Source organism: Mycteria americana, chromosome 7 (genome assembly GCF_035582795.1).
Source record: "Mycteria americana isolate JAX WOST 10 ecotype Jacksonville Zoo and Gardens chromosome 7, USCA_MyAme_1.0, whole genome shotgun sequence".
Taxonomy (NCBI): domain Eukaryota; kingdom Metazoa; phylum Chordata; class Aves; order Ciconiiformes; family Ciconiidae; genus Mycteria; species Mycteria americana.
Window position 1 is genome coordinate 45,848,058 of NC_134371.1, and position 14,617 is coordinate 45,862,674.

The 14,617-nt window shown below is 38.1% G+C and overlaps 1 protein-coding gene across 1 annotated transcript; it reads left to right on the forward strand.

The window, feature by feature from the left end:
- The first annotated feature begins 4,211 nt into the window (after window positions 1-4,211).
- Window positions 4,212-14,617, forward strand: HENMT1 (HEN methyltransferase 1). Its single transcript, XM_075508220.1, has 7 exons — window positions 4,212-4,307; window positions 5,710-5,841; window positions 7,225-7,337; window positions 8,441-8,575; window positions 8,978-9,160; window positions 10,802-10,979; window positions 12,924-14,617. The coding sequence occupies exons 2-7, from the start codon at window positions 5,725-5,727 to the stop codon at window positions 13,332-13,334; spliced, it is 1,137 nt and encodes a 378-aa protein (XP_075364335.1). The 5' UTR covers window positions 4,212-4,307; window positions 5,710-5,724; the 3' UTR covers window positions 13,335-14,617.

Sequence of the window (14,617 nt, forward strand, 5' to 3'; positions counted from 1 at the left end):
CGTTCACAAAACCTTTATTACTTATTGCAGGACTCTACCGTCTTGATGCTGTAAATATCCATTTAACAATCTCACATTAAATTAAAGAACTAATCACAAAATTAATTCTAAGAAAGTGTCCTTATAGCAGTGAAGTAATCTTGCTCTGGAGACAGTTAGCTAGAGGAGTAACTTTGAAGCTGAGTGGTTTTGTTGTTGTTTATGGTGCCCTTGACTCTTCGAGCACTTCCTTAATTTGTCTTGTATAATCACTTCAAAACAGCCTATATTTTTGCTATAATTTATATTACCCAAATTGTGTTTTCATGCATTTATCTTTTCCTGTTGGAATATTTAGCCAACATGTTCCAAAAGCTCAGTGTTTTTCTTCTGTAGAAGATAGCATTTTTGTACTTCTTATGCAGTCCCTCTTTGGTGGCAATGCTGAAACCTTTGATATAGCTGCAACCTATAAAATCATTTGCTCCAAATTAGATTTCCTTCCCTCAGGCATCCCAGCTGGTCTTTATACAGAATAGAGCCACAGGGAAAAAAAAAAGTCAACCAGGAGGTGATTTTTCACTTACATACAGATCACAGTACACTGATATGTGCATAAGAGCCTAGCCTCACTTCTCATTCACACAGATTAATTCTGAATTTTCTCAAACAGGCATAATCTGTTAGTTGAAGCTGAGGAGAAAGATACTAGTACTTGGTCACTAAACATCCTCTGAATCTGGTTTGAAAAGAATGATTGTTAACCCTTGAATTATAGATTAAGCAGTATCACTGCATGTATTTTCCTGACAAATATCAGTGTGGACTAGTGTCTTCTGGCAGTAGTGCTCCATTAGATTTCTTTTGCTATCACATTTAATTATATGCACTGCAACTTTAAAGGGAAAGTACAGGAATTGCATATAGTTGTCTTTCTCATCCCAGTTACTGAAGGATAAAATAAGTTTCAGCGGTTTAGGATTTCTTGATTCATGACTTTCTACTGTGAGATACTTTTATTTCAGTATAGTCATATAATTTGTTGCTCTCTGTATAGTACAACAGTAACATGCTTCTCTAAGTCACCTGCTTAATTTGTGGGCATATTGAGCTGAATACAACTTGAATATTCAGTTTGAAATTACAGATTGTAATGTGAAAAATACCTTTGAACTGAAGTTTCTGAGGACCCTCATCGACTTGGACCTCCTTCGAGCAGGGGGTTGCACTAGATAACCTCTAAAGGTCCCTTCCAACATAAATTATTCTAGGATTCCTTGAGACTGTCAAGTAGATGTACCACTGCATAAGGAAAAAAAACCTGAAAACTTTAGACAGACTAAATCAAAGGATTTTTTTTTTTCAGGGAGAGAATAATACAAAAAAATTGTTTGATGTAATAGGGAATAATCAGAAGAATTTTTCAAAACTTTTTTCTAGCAAGAAAATGATCAAACACCCTGGAGTCAAAGCAGATTGTCCAGCTGAAACCTGCTAATAGCGTTCTCCATCTCTTTCATGCTGCCACTGTTCAAAAGATTGGATCTCCAATCCAATTTCACTGCCTAATATGGAACAATCAAAAAAGCCTCAGACTATTAGGAAATTGTGTGAATTCACAATGTGTTACGAATTTACTTTTACTGTATACTATAACTTTACTACTGTTCTTCCCTGCACTTTTTTTGTTCTTAAGTATGTCATACTGAATTATGAGTAGAATTTTACAGGATACCAGGATCTATAGCATTTTAAGCGAGGAAGTGAAAGACTTCATGGTTTAACCCCAGCCAGCAGCTAAGCACCACACAGCCGCTCGCTCACTCCCCCCTGGTGGGATGGGGGAGAGAATCAGAAGAGTAAAAATTAGAAAACTCATGGGTTGAGATGAAGACAGTTTAATAGGTAAAGGAAAAGCCATGCATGCAAGCAAAGCAAAGCAAGGAATTCATTCACTATTTCCCATCGGCAGGCAGGTGTTCAGCCATCTCCAGGAAAGCAGGGCTCATGTAACAGTTAGTTGGGAAGACAAACACCATCGCTCTGAACACCTTCCACCCCCCCCCCTCCTTCTCCTTCCCCCAGCTTTATATGCTGAGCATGACATCATACGGTCAGTCGGGGTCAGCTGTCCCGGCTGCGTCCCCTCCCAGCTTCTTGTGCCCCCCCAGTCTCCTTGCTGGTGGAGTGGGGTGAGAAGCAGAAAAGGCCTTGACTCTGTGTAAGCACTGCTCAGCAATAACTAAGACATCCCTGTGTTATCAACACTGTTTTCAGCACAAATCCAAAACATAGCCCCATACTAGCAACTAGGAAGAAAATTAACTCTACCCCAGCCAAAACCAGCACAACTTCTATTAATAAACTTTACAATATCTCTCTGAGGTAAAAAAATATTATGCATGGTTTATAGATTGTCTATAGTCAATTTACATTTGACAATTGCCTACAGTCTGAGACATAAGTACTAAATCATAGTTCAAGGTTAACTAATGACTCAACAGCCAAAAAGAGCAACTGGATTATAAAACAAAGAGCCTCCAACCTATCTTTTTTTTTCCTTGCACAAGGTATTCATACCCTTATTTCAATTACAGTGTCTTTGCTTTTCTAAAAAGCAAAAATGTAATTAAAAAGTAAAAGTCAATTTACTAGACTAGTCAAAGGGATTTAATGGGAATTATTCCCTGTACAAATACAGTTTCTGTGCATGGCCAAATTGGGTTATGCAGGTCTTTAAATCTTGTTGGGGAAAAAATCCTAGAAGAGTAATTGACCAGATGTTATATATACTTTAAAATAAATTTCCTATGTAAGTAAAGATTGGTAATATTACAACACTTATTTAAAACCTGTTTGCAATCCAAACTCTGATTGAAATAGCAACTCTCAGGCTGCCTTGCTTGCATACACTGTTGTTAGCACTTCACTGTTATAATGGTAGAAAAACAATTGTAAAATTGTACAGAAAGCTCCCTATTTCTACTACTCATAAACCTAAATGAATATAAGGAAAAGCTAATGGTTATTGTATTCCAAAACCTGAAAAACAAAGACACTCAAACAGAACAGAATGGAACCATTCTAATAACTTGAAATTTCTGAAAAAATGTCTGGATTACCAGTTTGCAAGCACACTTACATACATTTCCTAGCTATTGAGTAAACAACACAGCTAACCTGCTGTTAACTAGGTATGCTCTGTCTAGGCCACATCCTGCAAAACTTACAATGTTGGCCAAGACTCAAGTTTAAGCCATCACAGGCAGATAATCAGCATATAAATTTCCAGTATTTTCTGAAAACTAAAATAAAAAACATTGAGTTATGGTCTAGTTTCATTAACAAATCTTCTCAACCCTCACTGACACTAGAATCCTCCTTTTAGGTCCCAGACATACAATATACACTACCCTTTTTATATAGCAGCCCCACCCTGTGATTAGCAAAATGCTTGATATGTGAACAGAAAAAGTAACAGGAAATTCGGAGCCATTTGCCTTTCTGCTTTCACTGTGCATCTAAACAGCTGCTTGCTCTTTGAGAGACAAATCTTGCCCCAATGTGGAAAATACTTAATAAAATCCTGCAAAAGACATCAATTATCTTTTTTTGTGTCTCTACCTCACTCACCCTGGCAGAGCTCTTTCACTGCATGTCACTACCAAGTGCAATAGCGTGTTTCCCCTATGGAGAATAACAAACATGTCTGCAGACACAGGAGCTGTACCGAGTCACGCAGAACCTAAAAGAAGTAGCACGAGGAGTAGTGGGATTTTTGTTTTTTAGTGTGAAGATTAGGGACACCCCCCCGCCAATCCCCTTTTAATTACACAGAGGGAGGCTGGCACAGGCAGAGATACATACAACAGGTGGACCTTTGGATGCTCATGTGATGCTAATCTATCGTCTTGCATTAAAGAGGATTAGAGGACATCCCCATACATTAAAAGATGTAAACAAATGTTTTGGCGTGCGGCCGTGGGGAGCCGCACCCGGGGGCGGAGGGAACCCCTCCGGGAGGCCGCCTGCTGCTGAGTGGCAGTTTCCCGGCGCTGACGCCGAAGCCTCGAGGCTTTCCGCTCGAAGGGGCAGATTTGACTCAGGAATCCGTACACACACGTACAGGCCTGGCGGAGAGGAGAGCGAAAGGCGGCCCCTTTTCCTCAGGCGCCCCGGCGAAGGCCTGCCCCGTACTAGGAAGGACGCGGGGCCGGGCCGGCTGCTCACAGCTCCCGCCTGAGGCGGCGCCGCGCGCGCTTCCCGCCGCGGTCAGGCGCTGGCGGCGCTGCACGCCAGGGGAGGTGGTTGCTTGCGCGAGGCGGGAGGTCAGCGTTAGGGAGAGAAGATGGAGGGAGAAGCCTCGGGGAGAGGGCAGGGGGATGGCTGGGGCGGGCGGCCAGCAGGGGCGTGAGGAAATGGCTGTCGAGGGGCTGGGGGCGGCCAGCGCCGCTCCGCCGTACCCCTCCCGGGCCCTGCGGAGAGCGAGGAGCAGCCCCTGGGAGAGACCTGGTGCCGGTAGAGGGCCGGGGCCGGGCTGGCGCTGCGGGGCTGAGGCGGCCCTGGCCGGGGAGGCGAGGGCTGAGGCAGCCGCGGGCTGCCCGGTACGAAGCCTGGGGAGGGGCTGGGGCGCAGCCTGTGGGGGTCAGGAGCGTGTGGGGATGAGGAGGCGGGTGCCTGGGGGCTTGCTCCTCAGCCGGTTACTGGTGAGGGAAGTCCCATAGGTTCTCTTTGCTCCTGAGGAGGCAAATGACTGGCCTGAACAATGAGCCTGTTTCCTGGTTTTGTGTATATATATAAAAAAATACATATTTATACTTATTTATAAAAGACCTTATGGTGCGGTCAAGTTGCCAGCAGGCTCGGCCCAGCTGCTTTGGTTGTGTTGGACCCAGTATCCGTTAGACCTGCGAGTCAGCCCTGGGCTGCAGCTGCCGCCTGGGAGGTTGGCTCTAGAAAGCCTTGTGCGCACAGGACGACGTTCACTTACGTGTCTCCTGTGGAGTTCGTTCATCATTTGTTAGGGCCTTATTTTGTTAAATATTTTGTGTGCTAAAATGTAGTTTTTAATAGAAGGTGAGAGAGTTGGAAATGCACTGATGGTTATGACTCTAATACCATGTTGAATTATGTGAGATTACCTATAAAATGCAGGCACTAATAACAAGATTTAGCTCATAATAAATCTAAAGCTAAGGCCTAGCAGAACCTTTCCTCTTGCACAACACAGTAATTATTCAGATATTTCCTGCTAGTTGTTACATTGTAGAAATTGTATTGAGCCACAGGTACACAAATCTAGATATAAAATCATCTGAATTGTAAGATAAAACAAATGATAGGTGAGAGACAAGAAACCAGGCACCTGAGAGAGAAATTACTTATTTTTCTGCACTTGCCAGAAAAGCTAAGGAAGATTAAATATGTTGCAGTTGTGTAAACACTATGTAGGTGTGCTGGATGGAGAGTGATAAATTATGAAACTTGCATTTTTATGATTGTATACGATTTATCATTGTTTATAAAAAGGTTATTTACATCATTATATGTGGAGGGAGCAGCTAGTGCCTAATTTCACTAATTCCTATGTTTTTGTAATTCTCTGAATAGAATTGGGATCAGGTCTACCCCTGCTTAATTGTGAATTGAACACCACTGAAAACAGCAAACTCTGTAATTTGATGTGTTACAAAGTACTTCAGAAAATAAAAGTTAACTTTTTTATTTTAGCATTAGCAAAATATTATGGATAAGAACTTTCAAGAAGAACAATTCACAGGAATTATTAAATTTACACCTCCTTTGTACAAACAACGCTACCAGTTCATTAAAGATTTAGTGGGGAAATACAAGCCTAAGAAGGTTGGTATGTTTTGTCTTTTTATGTTATAAATTTGAAAAAAAGTTAACATTAGGTATCTCAGGAAGACAAGAAATGCCTAGATAACCTGCTGATGTTATTACCAAATGACAGCAGTGGAGGAGCTATTGTTAAAGCTGAATTGCCTTAACAGACACTTGATAATCATGTTTTGTTTTTCAGGGTTGAATATAAATAATGTTAATTGATGGGAAGAGGGGAAAATCTAAACAAAATGGAGAGTAGGTGGCTTTCTGGTTTTAGTGCTGAGGATTTTGGTTCAAGCTGATATACCCCCAATATACCAGGGATTTTGTTTCAATACTTATCTTGAAAAGTTAAATTATTTAAGTAATGTTGTGTAGTGTTTGCTCTTTTCTAGTATCTCCTCCCTCCCAGCACCTCCTTCCAAAATGTAAAAAGTTGAGAAATACCTCTGTCTTCAGTGTTTAACTCAAACTGATGTTAATGTCTTAGGGAGCGTGCAAGAAATTGATGGGAAATGCACCTGTAGTGTGGTCACATAATCATACTTCTAGCAGCTAATAAAAATCTAATTCAGTCTATGAGGTCATGGCACTATGATCTGCTTTTAAATAGAACGTATTCAGGAGTATTGCATCTGTATTTAAAGGTTTGAATTTTCTGATTTAGGATGTGAAATGGGGGGGGGGGTGGTGGTGGTGGTGTAAACTTTCTGTTTCCCCACAGGGTAGATGTAAGCTGAGTAGAAACAATTCAGGATTTTCACACTGAGTACTGAGCAGTGTTCTTCAACCTTGACTTAGCCTGCAAAAGAACAGTGGGGTTTGGTACTTAACTACCTCTTAAGCTTACAAGAAAGAATATCTATTATATATTTGACTTTGTGGCCTGAATATCCCCAGGTTTCCCCAATTAAACATTAGACTGAGCCTATAAACTTGTTTTACGCAGATCCTTTGCTGCTAACCTGGCTGCTGATGAGCCTGTTCTCAGTGTTTTGGATGGACAGTAGGCCAGTGAAGAGCAGTGGTGAATGTGAAAATTGCTACAGCTTTAATACTTAAAAATCTTACCTTACATTTATTTGAGCGAATATGCCTTCATGTGGAAGACATTCTCCCTCAAGTCAGATGTTCTACATGTACTTGTTTATAGCTGTAATAAAAAAAGGTTAATCCATTTAAAACATCTTGTAGGATCTTCGTATACATTTCTTAAACAGAATTTTCAAATCCATGGCTGTCCTACTTGCAGCTATAAGTTTTAGTTGTGAGTGTGAAATGCTTTATTTTATTGCTAAAATGTTATTTTGACATAAATATGGAATTTTTATTTTATGAAAGTCTCAAATTACTTGGAAATATGCAGCATTTATACATTGTTGAATATCTAATTTACAGGTGGCAGATTTAGGATGTGCTGACTGTACGCTTCTCTGGATGCTGAAATTCTGCAGTTGCATTGAAGTGTTAGCTGGGCTAGATATCTGTGCAAGTGTAATGAAAGAGAAAATGTAAGCTCTTGCATTGTGTTAATTTAAGGTTTGTATTTGGCTTGACCTAGTGGCATGTTACATAATTTCTTGTCAAGAATTTCAAAATGAAGGTAAATGCAGAAATACCAGTTTGGCAAATGAAGAGCTACCCATTGTTGTTATTTAGTTACGTTGTACCTGTGTCTGGGGACTACTGGGCTGTATATGCCTATAGCATCACCTAATGTAGCAAACGTCCAAGTCATGGAATGGCCCTGAAGGTGTGTACATCTGAGGAATACACAGTTTGTAAAGGTACTAACACATTGTATTAGTAGTATCTGTTAATGCTTATACATGACATTACTGTGGTATGCAAGTCTGATCTTTTTGAAATGTGCATGTGACTCTTAGCCACCATGGTGGGGATTTTATTCTTGTTAATCCTTTCAAAATGGGAAGGTTAGCTCAGTGTTTTATGTCTGGCTTAGAAGGCTCTAAAATGTGAAGTCTGTGATCTTTGAAGCATGGGTCAGACTGGTGAGGAACACCAAAGTTTTTCTTTTGAAAGCTGATTAATATGGTTTCAGTGAATATGTGGGATCTAGATGCCGACATTATCACTTGCTCTTTCTCAAGAATGAAGAAGGGTAGCCTTTTATTATAGTTACGGTTTATTGTGTGTTTTGTCTGATACAGTATTTGAGAATGAGATTTGCACATATATTTTAGTTCTCAGTCTATTTTATTTGGAAAAAAAAAAGATGAATATGCTTGCCTAATAACTTCTCCAAAACCCCTGTAAAGTGTGTCTAAGCCAGCCTTACTATGTATCTAGAGTTGAGCTACTATCAGAATTTACAAGCAGCTTTGCAAGTGGCTTGAGAGTATAGTGGAAATTTTTGTAAATATGAAGGACAACTGCTGGATTAACTCCTCTGCTCTTTCTGTCCTATTTTAGATAGTCTTAAAAAGTGTTTGTATTAGAAGTTCGTTTTTTCTTTTTTTTATCCCTGTAAAATAGTTACCCTTTTTGAGATTTACAAGGTATCTCTGTAGGGTGTTAGCTAGTCCAGTTACATGCACAATTTATCGTGTCCTAAGGTCCTTTCTATGACACTGTGTTTTTAATACTTTTGTAGGCATAGGTTGTCTCCTCTTCCTGGTGATTATTTGCAACCAGCTGAAAGATCCCTAACTGTTACCTTGCATCATGGTTCAGTTGCCCATAAAGATCCTTGCATGCTTGGTTTTGACTTGGTAACGTGTATTGAACTGTGAGTATTAGGCCAACATACTACATTTTTCTAAGTTCGTTAGGGTTCAGTTTGGAATTTTGTCCATACTCTAAATAGACTTGGTCAAACCTTTCAAGCAGAAGAGCAGCAGAATGTGGCATCTTCTAACTTGTGCTTAAATTAACCATACTAAGAAACTCAAGTGGTGCTAAGTTCTGGTGGAAAAAGGATACTGATGAAAACTACAAAATGCAAGAGGAGATTTTCTCAGACAAAAACCTCTAAGCTGCCACTCAGCCACGGTGCCAGTGCTAATATTGCAGAGCTAGGCTTAAAATTACAAGGTACAGATACAGGTTTGGGGTTTTTTTTTTAACTGGTTAAGAAGGTTGAAATATAGTAGAGTGTTTTGAAAGACATACATAAACTTACCCTTTACAGAATAGAGCACCTGGACCAATCAGAACTGAAGAAGTTTCCTGCAGTGGTGTTTGGTTTCATGGCTCCAAGCATAGTTGTGATCAGTACTCCGAATTCCGAATTTAACCCTTTGCTTCCAGGAGTGACATTATTCAGGCACCCAGACCACAAATTTGAATGGAACCGAGCACAGTTTCAAAGCTGGTAAGTTTACTGAACATCGTATGCAGACAGCTTTTAGTGTTCAGTAATGTGAGAAAGGAATAGCTATACATTTTCAGAATAGTTTATGTGGTTTGGTGTCAGTGGAGTTTTACACCTACTGATTTGGTGAAACATTTCTTTGCTGTTGTAAACAGTTAAGCGTGCTCTGTGGGTTTTTGCATTTTATGATGGTCATTAAGTTGGCTTGCTTTTACTGTAACTGCTCTGCAAAAAATATTTAAAACTTTTACTTTCCTTTTTATATATCTTTATTACAATTAATGCATTTGAATTGTAAGGTGTTAATTAACCTTTTCACATAATAATAGACTGCTACAGAAATGCTTCATAAAAACCTAAGTAGTGTGCTCACTGTGTATGGTGTGTAATCAAACCACTCAATTAGTCCAGAGCTTTCTGTAAGAGTATGCAAGCGGATTTATCAAATAATCACAGTAGCAGAGCATGTTGAATAAAGTTAAGGATAGTTTAGTGGATCATGGCACAATGAAAGATTTTATGCAAAACGTGTACATGACAGAGGGTTGCATGAGGTGTATCTTACTCTAATATCAGTAGATGTAATAAAAACAAAGAGGGAGTGGGATATATATCCTGTGATAACATTTAACTGTCAGGCAGTTGTGGAAGAAAATATATGGTACAGTAAAGGATGCCATACCTCAATAGCCAACTCTTGGACAGAAATTATATCTTTGAAAATTTGCCCCTTAAATTAGGTTGTTTCTGCCATAGACTTTGAAGTATGGAGTGATTTTTGAGTATATAGTTTTGCAAAGCTTGAAGCATACATTTTTCCCCAAGTAATGATACTAAAAGCTGCCTGCATTATTAGCTAAAGGATGAATAACTTAGAGACCATTTATATGACTTAAAGTAAATTTAGATTCTGCTTTTGCATACATGTGAATTAAAAATATTGATACCACTGAAGGAGTGATATTTTTTGAGCTGCAGACATCAGAAAGTCTTTACGTTTGTGTTGTGAAATATAAGTATTGCAATATTCTAAAATACATGAGATATTAATCTAGTTTACTACTTTTTCATGGAGAATGACGCAGATAGGTAGTGCCATTTTAGTTCCTTGCCCCATCACTTTTTTCACATTGGCTGATGCACAGTACTACAAGACTGGTTTTCGTTTAGGTGTCATGTACCTTGTTGTAACCTTGATTAGGTAGACTTTATACATTTACAACAAACCTCACTTTTTTTTTCTATTAACTGGTCTCTTGTGGGTTTGGGGTCTGTATGTTTTTTATAGGTTCTTCTCAAATAATTTTGTTCTCTAAAATGGGTAGTTTTTAGCTCACTTTCAATGCATTTAAGACAGTGAGTAAGCAACTGTGAACATGCATATTCTATGCAGGTATTTTAGAAATAACACTAATGTTTGGTTGCCTAAATTACCAATACTGCATGATTCAGACTACAGTAGGCATATGATTACAGCTCTGATACAGCAAGTTTTGACAGTGCTTATCTTCAGGCACGTGAGTAGTATTAGAGAAATTATGCTCAAGCATTCACAGGCTCAGGGTCTTGCTTCTGTTAGAGGATGCATCTTTATCACATTAAAAGCTGACTAGTATGATCAGAATAATTTGTCTTTCTTAGGGCTCTAGAGACTGCTAGACGCTATGATTACTCAGTGGAATTTACTGGCGTAGGGCATCCACCAACAGGAATGGAGAATGTTGGGTTTTGTACCCAAATAGGAGTGTTTGTTAGAAAATATCCTCAAACCAGTGAATCTGCTCAGTCTGAGAAACCCACTGAAGCAGTTTACAAAACAGTAAGTATTATTTTCTTCCTTTAGGAGGATGAATAAAGAGTAAATTTTCTATGACCTGCCTGTGAAGGTGTTCTTACTGTGGTGTGCTATTGCTATCCAGTCTTAGCTCTGATGGTTGACACACACCATCAGATCAAAAGAGTCTAAGTACATGATTTGTGTTTCTAATTGGATAAAGGCCTTTAACTTTTAGGTTATTTGCTAAATAGCAATATGGATAATAATTCTTATTTTAACATACTGTTATTCTTAGAATGAAAATTCTCCTTTCTGCCAGGTATACTGTGACACTATTTTATAATTGTTTCTCTAATAATTCATTTTTTTCATCATGTGGTTGTTGGCACTGACACAGATATTTTTCCAGATACATAAAAAATAAAAAGTATAAAAAAGCATTTCTAACAGAGTGTATGTTTTGCAGAACTGCATAGTCTTGTCAAATATATTATCAGAAGGAATGCATTTCCCAGAAGTTGGATTGACAGGATCTGTTTTGTGTGGTTTGCCTTACTCAGTAGCATTTGATGTTACACCCTAATCTCAGTCTTTTCAGGTAGCCAGTTCTGGTTTTTGCAGAGGCCTAGGATATTGCCAAGTACCTTGTTCTCCAGTGGTGCACATCAAACCTTTTTGGTTTTTAGCACTAAATGGATTTCACTTTAGATAACATCAGGTAATATTTTTGTAAAGTACTCTGCTGTATGTTGCAGTGTGTCACACTGACAAAGCCTAGTGCATCTGAGTGCCATGTAGTATAAATCAAAGGACATTTTTTTTTTCAGAGATAACATGAAGTAATAATGCAAAAAGACAAATATATTGGGTTTTTTTTCAGTCTTATGAGGCCTTAAATTATTTGTTTCAGTGAACGTATTTTAATATTTCACTTCTTTGTTTAAAGATACATATGTATCTTCAAGTGACATGTGACCTGAAGTGAAATGTAAAGTGACATTATGGGAATGTCTTTCGTAGTTTCCAAGCTATAAAGACATTCTATACATTTCAAATTTCACCTGTCATCTACTGCCCTTAACAGAATCATGAAGTGCTCTTTAATGCTCAGCAAACTTGGAAATATGTCTAGGTGACTGACATGTACTAGAAATTGCTTTCATTGTCTTCTGTTACATGGTCATTATGGAGGGAGTTTTGACATCAGTATCCTTTGAGTTTAAACAAGAGTGTTACCTCTTGTGTTTCTTATCAAACCTGGACTATCAAATTAATTTTTATTATGTAACTAATTTATGGGAATAAATCGACATTTCAAGATGTAATCAGAAAGTAAGAAGAAATAGTTACAGACTGTGGAACTTCAGCGGTAGTGTGTTGGTATAAAGCACTTCCTAGTAAACTAGCAGCAATGAGATTGCCTAGTTTCCTTCTTTTCCTTGGAGGTATAGCTCAGTGTAGAACACACTACAAGTTCACAGATTTTGATGTCACAATTTATTTTTTAGCATTCTCTGCATGTGTGAGCATATTTAGCGTTTTACTCTGAAAACAGAATGAAAGATGTAGCTGCAGTCCCAGCTTCCAGATGACAGTTCAGAAGTAGTTTAGAATCTATGTAGAATCTGTGGAACTGTCACCAGAGCCTTATGATGAGTAATGATGTGGAATGTAAGAGAATGATTAAAAAGAATTAAAGAATTGCAGGGCTTCACCTTGCCTGATCTACAAGTGTAGCTTGCAGATATAAGCCTGATTTTTTTGAAGTTCCGTTAACTTACCTAGTTGCCATTGTAGTTGTAATACATAAAATCAAGCCATATTGTCTAGTTTTTCTGTTATCTGAAAATGTTTAAAGTAATAAGCAAAACAGGATTGAATAAAAAAATTATGTTCACATTTTAGAAGCTCTTTTTGACAAGCAAATGTTAAAATCTGAGCCTATGATAATGATAAATATTTTATGTGTTCTTATATGTTGTAAAGGTCTTCAAAGCAGTGTATCCAAGTCTTAAAGATGAGAAGTACCTACAGAATGCAGTGGTCAGTGAAGTTATTTTCATAGCACAAATCATTAAGCGAAGTCTGCTGGACCATTTAATGTCAGAACATGAGGAGTATAACGATGATCCTACTGAGAGAAAATCCAAATTCCAACCTTCAATGAACTGTTTTTCAGAAGATCTTGGAAAACGGGTTGTTGAAAAAAGCATGGAACCATTTGTCAATGGAAATGTGGTTTATATACCTCTTAAAACAATCTTTTCTTTTCCCAAAGTGAATCGACTTTGTGGTACCCTTGAGAAGTTATGCAAGCTTGTTGCTGGCAAGGTCGCACTGAGCAGTGATGGTTCTGCTGTGATGTTCAATACTGAACATGAAAATGAAGAGAATTAGATCACAGATTTCTCATACAAAGTTCAGTTAAATTAATCAAAGTATTTTTTTAGTAGCTGTCAAATGGTGTGTTCTGTATGCTAACTAGAACCACAAAATCTTTGATAAACCTTCCAGTATTTATCAACACCTTTCTCATTTAGTGAAGATGAGTGCTTCTGACAAATATCGCAGTAACTCATAGGGTTTTGAAGTAGAGTATCAGGGACTAAAAGGAAAAAATTAATTCCTGTGAAGAAAAATTTTAAGTATTTCTGTTTGTTTTCTATTACCATATTGTAGCTATCATGACTAGATTCTTTTTGGTAATCTTTTGTTAGCTCCAAGGATAGTTGATGATAACACAGAACTATGTGGTTGTGCTGAATAATGAGTCAGACATAGGTTTAGGGCAAGTGTTTTCTTAACAGAATAAAATTTATAGATGCCTTCTTCAAGATGAGCACATACTCAGCCTTTGTGAAAATAAAATTTATCGTTCCAGATAAATTGGAATATGCCACAAACATTGATAGCTCAGTAAATTCAATACTGGGGAACAGTGCCATGATGTTGGATGTAAGGTGGGGGGAAAATAAAAAAAAAAGGGTAGATTTAGCCCTATTGTTTTATCCACTTTCTTGATAACTGCTGCTTGGGAAATAACTTGCATCCTGTAACTTTCCAGAAGCTGAATTTAATTAATTTGAAACTGGTATCTTTGACTATTCTGTTTTTGAAAAAAACAAACAAATCTGTCATTGTGAATGCTAAACTGGCCTTGGTGTTTCTGAAGAAAAAATTCTGTGTTTTCATGTGCAGCTGTTGTCCAAAAAGTCTTGACGACACATTCAGCAGAAATGAAAAGCAGAGGTGTTATAGATAGTAGAGCTTACTGGCTTGGCCAGGATGACTTCTTAAGTAGAGCTGAATTGTATGTGTAAAGGCACAGTAAGCAAATGTTAGACAACGGACTTACGAGGACAGAAATTTTGAAGGGTGCACAGGATTGGTTTGTTCATACAGGATGAATGAAGCAACACAGTGCAGTTCTTTTTTTAAGTTTATTCGCATGCCCAAATTTTTTTAACCAATAATTTTAATATCTCAACTGAGTATTTCTTGTGATTAAAGAGGTGGTTAATTAAAAGGCCTAATTCTGTGTATGTTTCACAGTATCATTGGCGCTTTGAATGAGCTAGCATTACCAGAACTGATTTCATGTTTGTGAAACATGAAACTTTCACAACTTTCTGAAAATAAAAAATTCTGTGTAAGGACTGACTGTTTCTCAAAGAAGATGG